The 20882-nt window shown below is 28.4% G+C and overlaps 1 protein-coding gene across 3 annotated transcripts; it reads right to left on the minus strand.

The window, feature by feature from the left end:
* Positions 1-15: 15 nt before the first annotated feature.
* Positions 16-20828, minus strand: LOC106677893 (SET domain-containing protein SmydA-8). 3 transcript variants are annotated; one of them, XM_014416089.2, is made up of 9 exons: positions 20703-20828; positions 6431-6534; positions 4392-4529; positions 4150-4317; positions 3901-4075; positions 2806-2991; positions 971-1200; positions 319-578; positions 16-230 (listed from the first exon to the last, which is right to left on the minus strand). In XM_014416089.2, the coding sequence occupies exons 2-9, from the start codon at positions 6448-6450 to the stop codon at positions 16-18; spliced, it is 1392 nt and encodes a 463-aa protein (XP_014271575.1). In that variant the 5' UTR covers positions 6451-6534; positions 20703-20828. The 3 variants fall into 3 exon arrangements, with proteins under 3 accessions (XP_014271575.1, XP_014271573.1, XP_014271574.1); XM_014416087.2 differs by lacking the exon at positions 20703-20828 and adding an exon at positions 16869-16957; XM_014416088.3 differs by lacking the exon at positions 20703-20828 and adding an exon at positions 7089-10373.
* Between the last annotated feature and the right edge of the window lie 54 nt (positions 20829-20882).

The following is a 20882-nucleotide window of genomic DNA, read 5'->3' on the forward strand; positions in this document are numbered from 1 at the left end:
ACATTTATTAATGGATCAAGACTCCATTTGTTTAAGTGCATCTGCTGCTGCCTTTCCCACTTGTCCCTCTTTGGATGTTGGGTCTTCTATATTGAGTATAGTAGTGCTTTCATGAAGTAGGCATTTAACTTCTTTTATTACTTGTTTGAATTTCCGTTTGTCATTACTTTTCTTAAAATGATTCATTCCTAAGATGAAGGTTGGTGCATGAATTTCATACAGTGTTATTCCTAAACATTAATTGTATTAATATATTTTATTCCTGAGTATATTTCTATAAAAGAATTTGTTTTATGAATGATATTCGAAATTTCTTACCTCTTATTCGTGATAGCCCTGGTTCAATGACATCTAAAATTTTGATTATGTCTTTACATATATTTATTTTTCTCTTGAGTTGGTCTTCTGTCATGTTATGGATTATGCAATCATGAGATTTTCCATACAGTTGGCTTAATTTCAGTTTAATAGATAGAAGAACAAAATGATTGGGATGTAAATATTTCTGTTGTGTTAAAAGAAACTTTTCGTTATCAGAAACTGTACCGTTTGTTAATTGTTCAGCCTCTTCGAATAGTCTAAAACAATTCAGATTTAATTTTTAAGTGATTTTTTGAATTGAATTCATTAAAAATTAGTTCTTATCGAAAATTATTACTTGAAAATTGTTAATTATATTCTATTTTTTTTGTTCATGTAACCTTAGCAATGAAGTAGTATTGATTGTTTAAATGATCTAATAATGAATCATTGTTTTTTCTCTCAAAAGAGTACTGTTAATATTTTAGATAGCAAAGAATATGAAATTTTCTATCTTATTTTGATTAATGTCAATTATAACCTTAAAGGACTGGTTTAAAAAGAAAATTACATTGTTATTAATATTTTTAAGTTGGAATAACCATACTTATTTATTATTTATTTCTCGGTAACATATCTTGTATTTAGTTTAATGAAAAATTTAATTTACCTGTTAATGAAGTTATAAATGATTTCCTTTTGTTTTTGGTTGCAACATTTATCGCATTTCCAGTCTGAACAATTATATAAAGGATTGGCTGGCAACAAGTATCCATTTTGACAATTTTCGCATTTTATTGCACTCATGAATGTATTAAACTCAGTCTTATCAGAACACCTTTTGCAAGTGCAATCGAAGAATTTTGACCCCAAAAGCTGCTCTCTGCGCCACATTGATCCCTAAAAAATGTTGGTATTTAATATTGCATATACCCATGAAATTGTTTAATAAACATTTTGAGAAAAATATTTTTTCCACTACTAGTTCTATTCTTATTTTTCTTTTACAAATGAAAGTACATATCTGCATCATTTAAATTCCTAGAATATTTTCTTCTTTTTCATAGCATTCCATTTACTAAAAACCATGTGAATAGTAAATAAGTGTTAGTCTTCATCTTATCAAAATAGGTCCTTTAATATTTACTACTGCCTACCTATCTATTATCTAAATATTAGGTTATCTCAAAAATATTTCACTGTAATATAATATAATTATATTGTAGTCTGGGTGGTAGTCAATAAAGATACAAAATAGTAAAAAATACTATTTAGTGTTAAACAACATTTAAAATGTTTTATTTTAAGCCCTGCAAAGTGAAGCAAAACGGTTAACATTAATAGTTTTATTTTTACTATTTTGTACTTTTATTGACTGCCACCTGGCTATCTTCCTACATTCTACTTTAATGGTCAACCATCTTCTTCCAATAATATAATTATATTTTTATAATGAATAATATTGAATGCTATTTTTATATTTTAAACATTCCTATGTTCTCTAAAAACTATCTTAGTTTTCTTACTAGCTTTATCACAATATCGGTGGGAATTTAAGTAAAAATATCTTTTTAGAGGTAATTTTTGATAAGCCTAAGTCAGCTATGAACAAAAATGAAACTCATACTTTCCCTGGTTGTGGTAAATCTCAGAAGAACACCCCCTGATCTTGTGGGTTCTTAATAGGGAAACGTATTAATGGAATGTGGACAAGAGCTACCCAAGCTAGTTTGAGGTTATAAAGCCTTGAAAGAGCTCAAGTCGCAATGAACATAGAGAAGTGATCCCAACTTGACTGAGAATTTATCATTTAAGATTAACATATGTTTCCCCGATATCTAAAACATTGCCCCCAAGCTACCAACATTTTAAAAACAGCTTAACAATAGTCCTTGTTTCTGAAGAGTGTCCATTTAGCCGCAAAAAGATAAGCCAAAAATAGAATACCAAGCAATATCTGGATTGCCTTAAGGAATGATTACAGTGTAATCAACGTAGTGATGTGTCTTCTTGTCAAACTTAGTATTTTCTAACAAATTTGATGATGTGGTAAACCAATACTGTTATGATCCCGTTCATTAAAATATTTCTTACTTTTTTTTTTTTATATTTGATTTAATTTATTATATTTTTTCTATTTTATTTCATTTATTTATTTTCTATAAGATGTTAATTCTTTTTACCTATCGTTATCTCACAAATACTAATTACATTAATCTAATAATATACCAGGAACTAATGACGATTTTGTTTTAGGGCAAAAAATAAAACAATAAACTTATTTAATATGAAAAATAATAATAATAATAATTTATTGAAATTCAAAGTTAAGCAGACCCAGTACCAAACCTTACTCCCTCTATAAAGGATCCAAATTTCTCCTATGAATTTGATTCAATGTTACAGTTCTGATTGTAAACATTTTGAATGACAATGAATGCTATTTTAAATATGATATTAATAAATAATTTATTAAGATTTTTAAAATAAAAGAAAATAACTTACGTGTAATGTATTGCAGTAAGAGATTGTCAAAGGGTCGCCTTTTTTTATGGGTATTGTAGTCCTTATTGTCAAATGGAATTTGCTATCTATAACATGTGTAGTATTTGGAGTGCAGTCGTGAGAAAGTAAAAATGCACTTGGAAATATCGCAGTTACATCTTTTCCTTCCACACCAAAGCCATTCACCTATTTTGAAACATTTAAAAGTTAATAACAAAACTATATGTGTAGAATAAAAATTAATGTTTAATGCAAATATAATACTCACATAAAAACCTTGAATTTAATTTTATTAGGAAATATTAATGCTGAGGCAATCATTTGGAATAAGTTTGAGTAGAATATAGAGCTGATACAAACTGCTGATTTTAATCAACATTTGTAACTATTATTATGAGGTATGGGGCTTTATCTTGCAAACTAATCAAGTTTGAACACTAAAATAAATTTTTCCCTAATTTATGAGTTTTGTTCTTTAATATTATAATTTGGTTAAGAAAATTTTGTTAGATTATACATACTTCTTATTTTTATCTTTATTTTATTTTATACATCACTAAAAATAAATGAATGAGTTTATTAACGAAACATTGTAATGGTTTTTCTTTTAATTCCATGCATTGCTTGACATGAATCCATGTTTTAGGAGTGTTTTAATAATATTTGCCCTGAAATTACTCTGAAAGAAATAATTTATTATGTTATGTGATTAGTAGTTCTGGTTTTGGAATTATTACTTCTGCTGGTTGGCAGACCATTTCTCGGAACTTTGTTTTACAATAAAATGATTTTAGACTAATTGGTTTAGATCACTAAAGACATTATAAACCATCTCCAATTATAATTTATAAATATTTCTATTTACAATAAAATTGTTACTAATTTGTGTTATATTACCTCACTATTTTGCACTGATTTTCAATATATGAAAAATACAATATTTTTTTTTCCAACCTCTACTAGAGGGGTAACTGGAATAAGGGGAAGATGTATAAAAGAAAATTATTTTGATTTTGGTTATTTCTTAATTTCCTCCCTAAATTTTGTTATTTCATACCATAAAATCAAATGTATTTATTTAAATTAACTTTTCACCTGAATGTACCCACAAACTGAATGCACAGCATCTTCTGTCAGCTGAGTAAGCTTAGTGTTATTCTTGACATAATTAATTATTATTTCATCACTTTTCCACATTTCTGTTGTTTGGCGGAATTTCTGATGAGCTTCCATTGATGAAATAATGCTCCATTCTGTTTCATTTTGGTTTCTGAAATAGACAATGATATTTTTTTCCTTGTATTATTGCTTGTTATGGTTAAATAGCTAACAATCTGGAATTACTTTAAAAGTAGTACCCTTAAAGGGGTTAAAACGTTGTATAGAGAATTTTCACTTGATGGTATGACTTCGGAATATTTTAAAATCTCACATTCCTGTTGCAAGTGGCCATAATTGTTTCCTATTGCTTGGCAGTTGTTTCGACATAGTGGCCAGCTGCACGATTTGCACCTAAAGCAGAAATTAAAAATTTCACAACTCTAATTCATAGAAATTAGTGTTAATGATTTATACTTAAAACTTACCTTGCACAAGTTGAAAGTTGAATTGGTTCATAACAGGCTATACAGATGGGTGATGTCCCTTGGCTTGGACCAACAACTAGTGGATTTTCTTCTAGTATTACAGTTCCTGCTGGAATGTCTGATTTTGCTACCAAATATCTAAAAAATATGAAGCCATTTTTATAAAATAATTGTAAATATGTAAGGATAATGAAATGACATGAATGTATTTAAAATATCTATGATTGGAAATTGAGTGGTTAGTTGGAATTATAAAGCTTGAAGCATATTCAAATAAATTTTATTAGTTTCAAGATACGATATAAAACTTTTTAAAGTTAATTTGGATAAGATAGAATTTCCGATATTAATTAATTAAAATATAAAGAAAAGAATTTTTCAAAACTACTGATATTTTTAAGAAAAAAAAATCAAATATGATTTTTGTAAAAACATATTTGATAATTGATACCACATAAAATTGAAGTGTTGGAAATTCTCCCCACATGTCATTTACATTTTTATTAAATAAACAAACAAAATAAATATATAAAAAGTGATTAAAATATTATAAAATATAAAAAGATCTAGGTCCATCGTGGAAATCCGCAATTGCCGAGCAGTAGCAACCAATAAGATGACTGGAGGACCAAGCTGTAGGAGGCTTTGACTCTACAAGAGTTGAAGAGTTGTATCGCCACGGATGATGATGATTAAAATATTGGTTTTTATTCACTCAGGTGCCAAAATAATTGATCATCTTGATTATTTCGTGAGATTACTTAATAATCTTTTTTTTTTTATTCCTTTACCTTTCCTTATACTACTATTTTGACAAATATATTAGATTATTTTTTAAACACTCATGTGCAAAAATAATTGAACATCGTGGTTATTTCATGAGATTACTTTCAAACTTATTTCATGAGATTACTTTTTGGATGAATTAAGGAAATTTTCACTATTAATCATTTACATTTTTATTAAACTAAAAACAAATGTAAATATATAAAAAAGTGATTGAGATATTGTTTTTTATACACTCAGGTGCTAAAATAATTGAACATGTTCGTTATTTAGTGAGATTACTTAATACCTTTTTTTTTCTTTACTGTTTCTTAGGTTCTGGTATATACCACTATTTTGATAAGCATTAAGATTTTTTTTGAAAGAATAATGTAAAACATTAGAAATAAATTAAATAATGAAAAAATTAATTTTTAACCTTATCCATTCATTGTGTTAATTTTCAATAAATGATAAATGTCAATAATTCAAAAAAATGAAACTTCTTCATTAAAAATTTTTTTTAGTGGTTTAAATTATTCATGTAAAAGACAAAGTTGAACTGAAACTTTTGTTGAAATAGTGGCACTATTCTTCTGGAATAAATAATGAAAAAAAAATTAAGTTTCTATGAAACTAAGGTGATCTTTTTTTTTTTTCTTCAATGAGTATATTTTATATACTTATTCTATTTCCTGATTTGTTTTATATGACCTCTGTGATTTAATATAAGACTTTAGATTTACTAATGAATTGTTTTTATTATTATTACTCAATAATATGAAATCAATGATAAAGGATGGATACTTTGTTTTTTTTTTTGTTTTTTTTAGTACTCAAACTCCGCTTTTGGCTTCAAGTATTAATTGACTTGATTTATTTCATTTTAAAGTTTTTATTGGTTTGTAATATTTTATATGTATGTATATTTATTAAAAACATTTCTTTAGGAACTTCGTAATTAGAGACACCAACAATGGGGAAATTCAACATTTGGTAAACAATTATTTTTATTGTACAACTTCTCTGCTATAATTTCGAATATGTTTTGTTTATAATCTGTAATTTATTTAATTGTTTTGTTAAAATACTTAATTAAAAAGAGATCAAAAATGAGTAGTTGATTTTAGAGATTAATGTAACAATGTTTTGTTATTTATAAATATTTAATTTTTCTGTGGCACAAAACCTCAGCCAGTTCTTCCTTGGATCTACCCCTTCCACCAAAATGATATTAAGACTAAATAATAACTCAAGAGAAAATTTGATCTAACCTTCCCATTACATCTGACATTTCTATTTGATAAAATTGTGAACTTTCCTCGTCATCTTCAATGGTTGCTTCATTGACTGGAGGACTGGCATGATTACCCCTCCTCTGAAACATGAATTCATCAAAATAAATTTATTAATTGATAACAGTATGTTCAAAACTGGTAAGCCTATTATTTAAATATTGTGAGAAACAATTCAAATTTATTGTTAATTGATCATCAAATATATAAATATTGTAGAAAGCATGTCTGATATAATAATTGAAGTTACAGTTTGATATAAATGGATTATAAGGAATTAGTTGTTTTGTAAATAAAATGGACTTAATTTTAATTCCATTCAATTCTAATCTCCCTTAGACCAGGCAGACTTGATACTAGTTGAAAAATGATTATAACTCCCTTTTCATAATAATTCGACAGATTCTCTGTTGGAACAGTCTTGTACCATTCGTGGCCATCCTTGACCAAATGGGGACCACTCGAATTTGAGTATTTATTATCTGAACAACTTAATGTTTTCAACAAAAATAAATTAAATACTATAAATGGTTATAGTTCCAATAATTATATTATTCAATATTTAAAAAGTAACTAACATTTTAAAAAAATATGTTGAACTATCATAAGAGGTCTGTCACAGAAATAAAGGACCCACCTAGATCTCAGAGCCTATTGGATTAAGGCAGCACTGGTACCATTGGATGCTGAAGAGATGATGGATGTATGTGTTTGTAAGTTATGGGATCAGACACCTGAAGGATTTTAGAGCATATCCGGACTGCAGTAGGACAAATATATACTGCATTATACTATATTAGAAATTTAATGAAACCTAATAAAAAAAATACAGCTTATTTATTCATATAGTGTGATATGTAGAATATAAAGAACTTGAAACATCAATGTCAAAAAAGAAATTTAAGCTTTAAAATAATCATTTATTGTTAGTTTTGTTTTAAAAGTGTTACTTCTATTTCTAAAATTTCTTTTAGATTTAAAATTTTGTCCGTCGAGTTGTGTCTCCTCAGCTCACTGTAACATGCTAAACATATGCTATTGGAGGCATCAGAGTGTTTGATTAGAGTGAATCTACTGTATTGACAATAGATATATGAGTAATCAATGTAGGAACCATATACCTAGAATTTAATTTTTATTTGGGCAACATACTACTTCAGTACTTCTATTATCAATTTTTCTAATGTATAATTTTTATTTTAATGGAAGGGTTCAAAAATCTTATTGGTAATTGAGAATCTTCATCTAGAGTTGAGAATGGGTTGATAGCCCAATCAACAATGATTAATCTGTTGACCTTGAATATATGTTATATTCTACCAGGGATGTGGATAGGGGAGGTGACATCTCCCCCTAAGAATTTGAAAATCTATTTTCTGTATTCTTCTGACCATAATGAAAATAAAAGAAGTTGGGTAATTTAAGTTCCTACTTCAAACTGCGAAAATTTTGGCAAAACATTCAAAGAGTTACTAAAATTTGATGACAATACCAATGCCCATGAAGTTAAGAAATAGGGATTTTAAGGACATAACATTTGCAACAGGAAGTCATCTTTACCCCAAGGGGCTAGTACTTCTGGTGATTGACCTATAAATGTTTTGACAAATTTAAGTTAGTTATTTTTCAAAATTGAATTGTTTGATGTGGAGCACCTTCAAATCTTAACAGTGCCTGGGGTTACTTGCTTAAAGACAGCCCTGGGAACAGGTACCTAAATTGAAGTTAATATTCAAAAGACATGAAACAATTAAAATATTTCATTCTTAATATGGAAAATCTTCAGCATATTTCATAATTATTTAGGTGAAATGTATCTTCCAAAAATGATTTGAGTTTATCAATTGTTTCAGTATTTTTCATCTCATTGAAATCCCCACCTATTAATCAAAAAATCTTTTTTGGATGATATATTTAACCCACATTATTATTAAAAAAGATTTCATAATGTAGTTGGGATTATCAAAATGTTTTAATATGAATGGAAAATTTAAGATTTCGCCTTCCCCCCCTCTTTCTCCCACCAAATTTTTATAGCAGCTCCTGATACTATTATCGTTAGTTTTCTTATATTTTGCAGAAATACCCGCATTTTATTTCAACAACTATTATTCGAAATAATACATTTAATAAATAAAAAGAAAGAGATACAATTTCTTTTCTTTGAAATATTTTTTTGGCGAATAGTTGGTACTTGCTGTATGTTTTTCAGAATAGGTGTTAAGTGCTTGCTGTGTACGTGAATTAATTTGAATGAATTCTGAATTTGAAATCATTTGATGAACGAAAAACAGCTATATTTATTTTAAGCAATGGATATTTATTAATGTAATATAATAAAAAATATTTAAAGTCGAGTAAGTTTACGGGTATACTTTTTTCCATAAAAAATAATGTTTGGTTAATACTTTTCCCCTTTTCTGTTATGAATACTTGTGTTTCAAAATGTTTTCGTTTATCTTTATCTTTGATTTATCGACAATAGCGTGAAAATGTTCTCCTGAAATATTTCTGAAGTTTATGTTTTATTGTTTTAGAAGAAAATGAGAAAGATTAAACAGAAAACTAGTAGAGGCGGTAATACCAAGGTATTTATTTATCTTTTACTATTAAAATAACAGTATCAGAAAAAATATACTATGTTTACACTGGTTCGGTTTTAATTTTGATTGTACTTTGTCATCAATCAAAGATTGATATCTGATTCTGGTCAAATCGGCAACGTTGAGATCATTATCAATGATTTTATTTGTGACTAAGTAAGGAGCATCGAGGATTTTGGATTGTAAGGACTGTATACTTGGGGAATTTGATTACACAATTTCTAAAAAAAATAATGCTTCCTTCAAGAGACATCATTCCAAAGAATTATCTGTGAATAAAATTATATAAAAAAAAAAATCTTATAAAACTATGAGAAGAGAGGTAATTTTTTAAAGAATTAAAGTTTATATTTTTTGGTTATGATATATACCAGCTTGTGCGACCGTCTATGATTAAACAGATTATAATTAAACCCTAAGCTTAGTTTAGTGTATGTCAAATATAATAAAATAATTATTTCTGAATAGAGCGCTTCAAGGTTGGCCCAAACGAAGTGAAAACATTACGATTTAAAAATGGAAAAGAAAACCGGGGTAGTTTGTTATGAAAGGGATTTTTTTGCTGGCATCCGTTCAGAGATGCCTGGAACTGGGTTTGATATAGAGCCCCTAGCTGTCTGTTTTCAAACAATTCAGTCTGTTCAACCGTAGCCCTCCTTGTGTTCCTAGTCACTTCTGAAAAAACATATTAATAGAATTGGTGGATTTAAAAGCTGATTTATATGATTTTTCGAGTAGAGGCATCTTTAGAAATACTAAAGAATAGGATCTCCTTAAGTATTTAATTTCAGGATTGTTTTATCATTATAAGCAGGGAATTCGTCATGTAGAGATAGTGTCACCCTGTAATTTCCTCAACAAGTTGAAGAGCCTAAAATTTGGTAAATTTGAGATTTAAAAAGATTACATTAAAGATATTATTATACTCATAGTATTTAAAGAGGTAAATTGTTATAGAGATGACAAATTTCATGAAATACCACCCCGTCCTCTCATAAAGTTGGAAAAGTCAAGAAATCACATGTAAAGATGTTGGTAAACACCCTGAAATAGTTGGAAAACTTCAGATTTATGTTAAGCTCTACAAAAAAAAAAAGGTAAATCAGTCATAACAAATTCTTAAGAACTTCCCAACTTAAGTCAATACGAAACTGACTTCCAGTTTCATGATTTTAACAGGTTAGTTGTTTATTTAGGTTGAAATCCTTTTATTACTTTAATGAAAACTATGTATAATTACTAGTCAAAATTGATGAGTCTGCAAGTATAGGTAGGGAGAAATAAAAAGTGGCGGATACATCAAAAACTTAATTTTTAATATAACAAAATAAAGTTTTTATTCGGAACTCTATATTTTAAAAAATACTAAAACATTGGAAAGCATAAGAGAACTTCATTTAAAGTAGAGTAAATTTTCTTAAATATGAGTCCTAATGAACTATAAAGTAGTTTATGACGTTTATCTTTGTAGGAGTAGTAGTTTTCATGATATTTGCTAAAATATATTGATTTAAAGTTGTTCGGACAAATTTTCATGGGCAAAATTTATATTCATATGCGTATATCATAAACACTACTACCCCACGACAAGACGCAAAGACACGTGTCATAAACTTCTTTATAGTAACTTAAAATACCTCCATTTTGAGTGCTAGCAGACATATGTACGTCTTATGGTACTAGAGATAATTTTTTCAAAAATCAAACATTTTATCCGAATAACTAGCAATTAACATAATGCGAATTTATTTTGCCAAATATCATAAACACTACTTCTCCTACAAAGATAAACGTTATAAACTGCTTTATAGTCTATTAAACTAGCTTTAATTTGAGTGTTAATAGAGATCTGTACGTCGAATGATTTTTGAGATGTAGATTTCTCAAAATAAATTCACTTACTACTGATCTTTCAGTACATTTTTTAGGAAATGTTGCTTTTTTAAAAAGCTATGTCTCGAATACGACTGAACGTAAGTAGCTCTATTAGGTGTTATATTTTAGCAAATTTACTCTACTTTATGTGATGTTCGCTCTGGTTTTTTTTTTAAACTTTTTGAAATAGCCGCCATTTTTTATTCCCCCACCTATACTTGGCAGACTCATTAATTTTGACTAGTAATTATACATAGTTTTCATTAAAGTAATCAAAAATTGGGGTGAAATAACTGCTTTTTTTTCTTCCCGGTTCTTGTACTATTATTAATGTTATATATGTATATACAGTTGACAGTAAAATTGATATATAAGATGGTCAGGGTTGCGGTCAAAAGAGAAACAAAAATAGTTTACAATTATTTTCCGACGTTGCGCCCCACTTTGCAGGGCTTCATCAGTGCTAAATTGGTACAAAATGATACAATGATAAGAATAAAAATACAAAGATAAAATACAATGATAAGAATAAAAACAAGTAACAATGGCTAACGTTTTTAACTAAGTTGTAGCAACAACTACTTGTTTTTATTCTTATCATTGTATCTTATCTTTGTATTTTTATTCTTATCATTGTATCTTATCTTTGTATTTTTATTCTTATCATTGTATCATTTTGTATCTTTTTAACCCTGATGAAACCCTGCAAAGTGGGGCGAAACGTCGGAAAATAAATAGTTGTAAACTATTTTTGTTTTTCTTTTGACCGCAACCCTGCCAATCTTCATATATATTACTAATGTTATTTGAGTTTAAGCTGTTTCATCCTTAGAACATAGAAATAAGGGAATTTTCTATTTATTTAAAGTGCGCTTGTAGGAGATGATTAGAAGATAACACGTTTCTGTTTCGATCAGCCACTTCACTTTCGGTTCAGATTGTTGTAACCGGACACGAAACCCAGAGCACTCGACATGGACACCCCGCTACTGGACTGCGTGGCCAGATAAAATACAGTAATAGATGTGGATTAATTTAGCGGGTGAGAGCCAAAGGATCTAAATCAGTCCTCATCTAAATGTCACCCGCTGATGGAGAGCTCAGTTGCTCGCTGGGTCCTGCAGGATTTATAGTGACCACTTCTACAAGCGGATGTCTTAAGTTTCGTCTCTGGGAAAATAATCACGTTGTCATAAGAAAGATATTTATATAAACATCTGTGTTTAGTTTCTCCGAAAATCTACTGACCATCTGCAATAAAGTTTATTTGTACTAGCTGATCCGGCAATACTTCCCTAATGCTATATTTAAGGATGTATATGGAGTTAATGAACATAATTGATATTTTGTTATAAATTATTCTATTCAGTTAAAATTTAATTTTTATGCATAATTTATTATTATTATTTGGGAACATAAATTAAACAAATATATGCGATAAGGAACAACAACCGACTGACCTATCAAAGTGTGATAACATATTTTGTAGGAGTGAAACAAAGTAGGTATTCGTTTTTTACACCTCAAAAAACCCTTTAATACGAATTTTGAAAAAAACAAAACAGAAAGTACAATTTTTTAGCCCAAAATTTTCACCCTTTGATTTCTTAAAAAAATAGAAATAACTTCAACGCTACTCTACCAATCTACACCAAACCTAGCAGTGGTTTAGGGCTCTATAAACTGCAATGAAGGGCTAAAACCGGTTCTAATTAAACCAATTAAAACCGGAGATTAAAACTTTTGAAAAGTTTTTCTTTATTTGAAACTATTTCTTATAAGATCATTAAGTATGAATTTCGTTATTCTAAGTTAAAAGAGGAAACATTCAGCTTTCCATCGGTAATATTAACGTAGGGATTGGATAAGATGAAGTGGAGTTATGAAGGAATATATGAATAATAGTCACTGGAATAAAAACAAAATCCTCGAAATAATCGAGTTGAAAAATTACTAATTTTTAATATCTTTGAAAAATGGAATTTGGTAATTTGAGACGACACTAAATACAAATATGAAATGATTTTTTCTAAAAAAAAAATTGTTGACCTACTTTATATAAAGCCACAATATTTTTTTAAAATAATATTTTGTCAATATAATATAGCTTAATGGAATCAGTGATATTTTTTTATTATTATTCGGAAAGAGACGAATCGACTCGTGTATAATAATCATGAAAAACAGGTATACTTTCTAAGCTACGAACCAAAAACTTTTAATTTTGTTACATAACTTTTTTCTACCTGTGAATTCGGAGATTTTGTTATGTTTAAAGCGGCAGGGGACATTTTGAAAAAAACATTAAGTAAATCGGTCCAGTAATTCAAAAGTTTTTTGTGGACAGAGATTTGACAATTCCCTGTTATACATAGATTTACATTCCGCATTTGATTTATTAAATACAACAAACTAAAATGTAGTTAACATTTTTATTATCATTCCCTTCAATTTTTATATAGTTATCCCTTGTCGTGCTACCCCCTTCGAAATAATGCACTTGCGGGGAAAATGGTGGACCACGTTATAATGGTTATAAGAAAAACTGATAAAATCCATCTTCTTCATTGCAATTTTGCGAAAGAAGTCCTCAGTTCAAAAGGATCCGTTGAGAATTCGTTTATCTTTTGAGAGAGTATAGCTAGCATAAGTCGAATGCTGTGTGCTAAGTGAGCCAATAACAATGTTATATAAGGAAAATACTGCAATGTGGAGGTAACTCCGTTCTGTAAAATTAAAAAGTTTTCTTAATTCAGTTTTTGAGATATTGTTTTCCTTTTTAAAAATAAATATATTATAATTAATATATTTATATCCTTTCCTCAGAGTGACAGGCGTGATAAAAAGATTCTAGCTATCCTTTTTTTATTTTATTTATTTTATGTAATTTACAACTGTACAAAATAATACAATAAATAAATATGTTGTATGTTTCATATACACTTGAAAACCTTGAGAAGGAACCACCCATTGGTGTTACTTCAAACATTAATTTAAATTAGAAGGTCGCGTAGCCATCTTCTTTTCAGACACCTATGAGGATTATTAGGGATTGTTAAGGATGAAAGATTAAGAATTAATGGGTTAGGATGGTTAAGGAGTTAGGAATGAAAAGACGCATATCTGTTTTGGGTCAAATCTGCAACGGATGGGATGTTAAGGTCTTTGTGAATGAGTTTATTTGTGACGTAATGAGGAGCATCAAGGATTTTACATAGGATTTTGGATTGTAACGATTGGATGCGGGATGAATTTGATGGTTGGTGGAGTCCCAGAGCTCAATTCCATATGTCCAAATTGGTCTGATTATTGTAGTGTATACTAATTTTTTGTAGTGAATGGGAAGTTTAGAGCGTTTGTCAAGTAAGTGTTGTAGCAATCGGAATCTACGAGCAGTTTCTTGTCGTTTCAGTCTTGTGAGTGGATTCCAAGTAAGTAGAGTCCTAAGTATCGAATCTGTTCAACAGGCATTAGTGGTGTATTTAGAAAGGATACTGTAGGACATGGGGGCAGAGGTTTACGACGGAGAGTAAAGGTGATCTGATGGGATTTGTCAGGATTTATTTTGATTCTCCTGTTTTACACCATTCTTCAATAGATGTTATGTCTGTCTGTAGTGTTTGTGATGCATTAGTTGGGTCGCTCCAAACATTCAAAATAACAAATCAAGTTTAACGAACAAAGTAATATAAATATAAATAAAGCTTGAAAACTCTCGAAGTATTGAAAATAAAAAAGCTATTGACACAATACAATTAAATATTGTATAAGGAAACAATTACTCATCCTGTGTATTGTTAGCTGTACCTAAGATTGTTGTATAAAGACATCTCTGGATGAATTGCTGAACCTTTCTTGCACTATTACGTTATGTGGAGGTGCTCATGTCAGACAGAAGATGCTAGAGTCAAATAAATGAAACCAAAAAGGCGGAGTTTTTATACAATAGCCGAACACCCTATTAATTTCAAGGTAAAATAATGATAACTTAGAAGGATCCATCTTCACTGTCAAGGATCTCTGCTTGGTAAGGTCCTGAACCTTTTTTTTTTATCTCTTGAGAAAGCGCAACAGTCGACAGTTGAATGTCATTAGGAGATTTTGGAAAGATAAATAATACAAATATTTAATAAAGGAATTTTAGTGTTAAAATATAAGTTTTATAACGCCGCCCCTCCAAAAGTCCCTTTAATAAGAAGATATTTGAGGTTTCGGGCTATATTGTTCGGACGTATAGGCACAAGGCAAAACGATACACTACTACAGGACTAGAGGCAGAATAAAAAAAAAAAAAATAAATATAAAATGCTTTGGTTCAGTACTAGTCTTTACCTAAAAAAAATATATCACTGATTAGCATGGACAGTGGCACACCTGACAAAAGAAATATTTAAATTTGAATTGGACGTATTCCAAAAGTAGTACAATAGACTGAGAATACTTTCTTTACTAAGGTCGTCTTACAAACTGTCACGAAACTAGTAGGGTTGTTGCAAAGTAACCCTAGTCTACGATGCAATATATGGAATACGTCAAATACAAAATTAAAAATTTCACGTAAAGCAGCGATATACTTAATGTCTAATTAATTACTAACAATATTATAAGGCTTACTTACTCATTTAGGCCATCTTGTTTTTCATTTTATTACTTTTTAACTTAATTTGTGGTGTTTATAATTGAATGTAGATTCGATATGAAGAGAAGATGGTGAGAGGTGTGGTCAATAAGGATATAAAAATAAGTAAAGCTTATTTGTACTGACGTTTCCACCTGAATTTTATGCCTTCATCAGATTCGAAAAACAAAACGAGATAACCTTAATTCAGAGAAAAATAAAAATAAAATAATAACAAACAGACTTGGAAATATCCATAACAATAAATTAGCTAGATAATTGGTGATACTAATAGATGATAAAATATAATATGGTAGAGGTAAAAATTATACAAAACAAATGATAAAAAAAATTATTAAAAATCAGACATATAAATAAAGAGTGATTAAAATTAATATACTTACCTCTAGAAAATTATATTGTATTTTCTATTAGTATCATCTACTATCTACTTAATTTTTTTTATGTATAGTTCCAAGTTTGTTAGCTATTGTTTTATTTTTATTTTTCCCTAAATTAAGATTTTTATCTCGTTTTGTTTTTCAGCCCTGAAGAAGGCCTGAAATTCAGGTCAAAACGTCGGCACAAATAAATGAGTTTTACTTATTTGTGTATCGTTACTGATCCCACCCCGAGCATCTCATATTTTTTAAACTTTCCGATTAAAGTAAAGCCATCCGTTTGTTAACAATGACCTAAATACTACAAATTCAGAGTATTCCAAATATAATGATTTTTTTTCTGTACTTTTATAAGTTGATTTGAATAATCTTTGAATGTTAAATAATAAAAATTCCAACTTTTGTCAATCAAAATGAAATTATTTATAGATTAGTCACTTTTTTTTTTTTTTATTAGAACACATTTCGAGTCAAATGAATTTATCAGTTAAAAAAATAAATAGTCAAAATGGTTCATCACGCAACAAATGTGAATATATACAGAGAAAAGACAATCGAACCGAGAAAAAATAAAAATAATGAAGAAAACATATAGAATAACATTAAAAATAATAAATAAAATATGAATACATTGAACAATAAAAGGTCACCTAGAATTAAAGCTATCAAAATATATCTTACTACGAATTCTACCATATCAGTAACAAGAAAATGTATATTTTACAATCAAGAGAAACTTTTATTTTTTGAATTCCAATAACCGAGATAGTTTCAATTTTGGAGGTTATTTCCTGTTGGTCTAGTTTTATATTTGTGATTTGGTATTTTCGTTTCGAATTTTGTTGTTTAATAATTATAATAATTTGATTAATAATTAACTGTTATAATATTAATTTATAGTGAAAATACTATTAGACTACCTTCCTCTGCCGGCGCCCCATCGGTTGCGATGCAGTTCTGAGACTGACCCCTACTTCTCCCAGATCCTCTGCCAACTAATCTGTTTACATTTCAATCTTAATGGACCAAGATCTCTAGTCTCAATAGGCCCAGGCAAATTAGTAGATGGAAAAGTGATAAAGGAGTTAGTTATATAAGGATACGTTAATGAGCCCATTGGGTTAAAATAAGATACTTTGAAATTTGAAACAGTATGACTGATTTTCTAAAAATATTCAAAAGAATATCGATTCTATTGTTTCAAAACTCGATAGTTATAGAAATACTGTGATTAATCCAAATATCGAAAATTTTCAGTATAATTATTGATATGAAGTCAAAAAATATGTATACGACTAGAATGAGCGATATAACATCTCTACCATTCTTATCAAATATCAAACAGTGGCACTGTAATAGTGATTCCAAAATTAACAGCTATTACTTCAAAAGACTCACAAATGATTCTATTAGTTTTGAACTAACCATCCTCTAACGGAATTACCAGAAGAATTGGTGAAAACCTCGCAAGGTAGTTCAGCCTGAAGATATCTCTATCCTCACTTGAGGTACAGGTCTAAAAATAAGACATAAAATATTTAATACAATTTTTGCTATACGAAAATCTATATCTCTAGAACCATTAGACGTACAATGGTATATAAGCACTCAAAGTAAAGATATTTTAATATTCTATAAAGTACGTAATGGGGTTTATCTTCGTAGGAGTAGTACTTTTCATGATATTTGCTAAAATAAATTGATCTGTAGTGGTTCCGAAAAAAATTCAATGTGCAAATATAAAAACTACTATCCCTACGAATAGAAACTAAATAAATAAATTTAACTTGCTTTAATTAACTGTGCTGGCAGACTTTAGTACGTCGAATAGTTCCTGAGAAATATTTTTTCATTGATCAAACCTATTGTCCAAATAAATATGAATCAATTTATTTTAGCAAATATCATGAAAGCTACTACTCTTACGAAGATAAACGTCAGGAATTACTTAATAATACATTAATCTAGCTTTAATATGAGTGTAAATAGACAATTGTACCTCGAATAATTTTTGAGATATAGATATTTCAAAATAAATTCATTAACTACTAATCTTTCAGAGGGTAGATATATCTCGAGAACTATTGAACGTAAATAGCTCTATTAGGTTTAATATTTTAGCAAATTAACTCTTCTTTAAATAATGTTCTATTAGTTATTCTAGTGTTGTTGGTAGTTTTATAGATATAGAGATGTAAAGAAATTTATATTCATATGCGAATATCAAACCTATATAAAAACCCCTATATAAAAACCTATATATATAAAAACCCCTGTAAAGTACGTGTCATGAAGTACTTTATAGTAACTTAAATTACCTTCATTTTGAGTGCTGGCAGACATATGCAAGACTTATGGTTCCAGAGATGTATTTTTTCAAAAATCGAACATTTTATCCAAATAACTAGCAATTAACATAATGCGAATTTATTTGTCAAATATCATAAACACTACTTCTCCCACAAGCATAAACGTTATAAACTACTTTATAGTTCATTAAAACTAGCTTTAATTTGAGTGCTAATAGATATCTGTACGTTGAATGGTTTTTGAGATGTAGAATTCTCAAAATAAATTCACTTACTACTGATATTTCAGTACATTTTTTACGAAAGGTTGCTTTTAAAAAAGCTATGTCTCGAATACTATTGAACGTAAATAGCTCTATTAGGTCTTATATTTTAGCAAATTTGCTCTACTTTATGTGATGTTCTCTTTGGATTTCTAGTGTTGCTGTTAGTTTTAAAGATATAGAGCTCCGAATAAAAAAATAATTTTTTTTGAAAGTTTTAAGATGTTTTTAATAAACATTTTTTATTCTCCTTCTATACTTGGCAGACTCATAAATTTTTATTTGTAATTATACATAGTTTACATTAAAGTAATCAAAAATTGGGGTGAAATAACTGGTTTTTAGGTCTTAAATAAGATAAAAAAATGTTTAACATCAGAACAATGAAACAAAATTAAAATATAAAACTGAATTCTGATTACTACATCAAATACTTGTTTCTTAAATAAATAAATACCTTACGAAGTACTATAATTGTATATTTCTTATATTCTTACAACTAAATTGAATATAAAGTTGAACATCTAGGTGCTTAATTGTCAGAAAATAAAATATTCCTCCATATCTTCGAATTCCAATCAATCTAATTGTTTTCCTTGAGTTTTTTTATTTCTAAACGAATTTTAGGGCCTCCTTATCGAGTAATATTTGAATTTCACTTGATGTTAATACGCTGTGTTCACCTCCAATCTCTGTTAGTACATGAGCCCTAGAGGAGAAAAAAAGTTAGTTATTTTTTATTAATTCAATGAAACCTATGTATATTTACTAGTCAAAATTGTTGAGTCTGCGAAGTATAGGTTGGGGAAATAAAAAATGACGACTGTTTAAAAACATTAAAATTTTTTTTTCATTTGGAGCTCCATAACTTTAAAACTAGAGAGAGAGTAAGAAATACTTTATTCATTCATGCTGCCCAAATACATCGGGTTGCTACATTACAGACCATACTGATCAATCCGTGACTGCACAAATACAAGTTACATATTTTTACATGATCTAATATAATACATAGATAACATTTTTTTTTTTCTTCCGCAGTTTTCTTTTACTTTTCTTTTACAATTAATACCAGTCTACAAATTAACTACAAGTTTTTCGATTTATTCCTTTTCTTTTTCTTTCCCTTCCATTTCACAACCCCTATTTCATTTGATCAACAAATTCCCCTATATAACAAATATTAAAATAATAACTAAAATAACACAAGGAAACCTAATAAAAGATCATTTAAAGTAAATTATATTTATTGACGGTTAAATGTGTAATGGACATTTGTAAATTTTATTTTGTTTGTAATCTTTGGAGAGTAAGGTCTGCGATTCTTTATATTTTTTAAATGCCTACAAACGTATATTCCTTAATCTTACCCATAATAGCTCAAATAGAACGAATGTATATTTATACCATCATTATTATGATATGGTTAACGTAAATTTATTGTTAATATTAATGCGATAATGGGCCTTAATAATAATAATAATAATAATAATATATATATATTATTATTATATAAAACGAACAAATATATATTATATTAAAAATATGAAAGATTATATAAGATAGATTTTACATAGCAGAACTGGGTGGTCCTGAACTTTTAACCGTGAATGTATATATACTTTTCAGGAATGTCATGTGATTAATCATTAAGTAAAGAGTAATTTGGCGTCTAAATATAAATTGTTAAAAGTCAGGTTAATTAATTATATTGCCGTAGAGTTGGAGTTGGTCCAGGTTTTTGCAACAATTGTTATATTATTAGAGGTTAAATGTTAGATCATTGTAAATAAATAAATTATAATTTATGATGTAGAGCATACATTTATTTTTTAGAATTAGAATTAATATTTTAAATGATTCTTAAAGAAGATTAAATATATTGCACCACAGTGCAACGTTGACACAAATACGAATTCATAAATAGACGGGGACGCACATTTAAAGTTTTAAAATAATGTTTTTAAAAAAATGGGACGCAATTTGTACAGAGAACAACGAGTAAAATAGTCATATCATTCTTATAATTTAGATTCTATTTTTATGGAAGATTCTTGATTATTATCTAGTTGGGTTTAGTGAATATGGCTTATTTGTTAAGCAAGGAATATACATTTAATTTCTTTAGTATTTAGACTGAAATAACTAGTGAGCTTTATAAAGTCAAAAAAAGTACACATACCTTGAATACTATTAGACTTCAATTCTTGTCCTTTCTCAATAATTTTTCCATGAGAAAGAAGCCATTAGTTGGACCATATCCAAGCCATGATGAGGAAATCAGTTTTCAAGCTGCAACTGCAAATCCGATACTTTAAAATATATTCCTATATTAAGTTTCTTATTTCCATCAGTAAGAGGA

Source organism: Halyomorpha halys, unplaced genomic scaffold (genome assembly GCF_000696795.3).
Source record: "Halyomorpha halys isolate HHAL.00 unplaced genomic scaffold, Hhal_1.1 Scaffold111.1, whole genome shotgun sequence".
Taxonomy (NCBI): domain Eukaryota; kingdom Metazoa; phylum Arthropoda; class Insecta; order Hemiptera; family Pentatomidae; genus Halyomorpha; species Halyomorpha halys.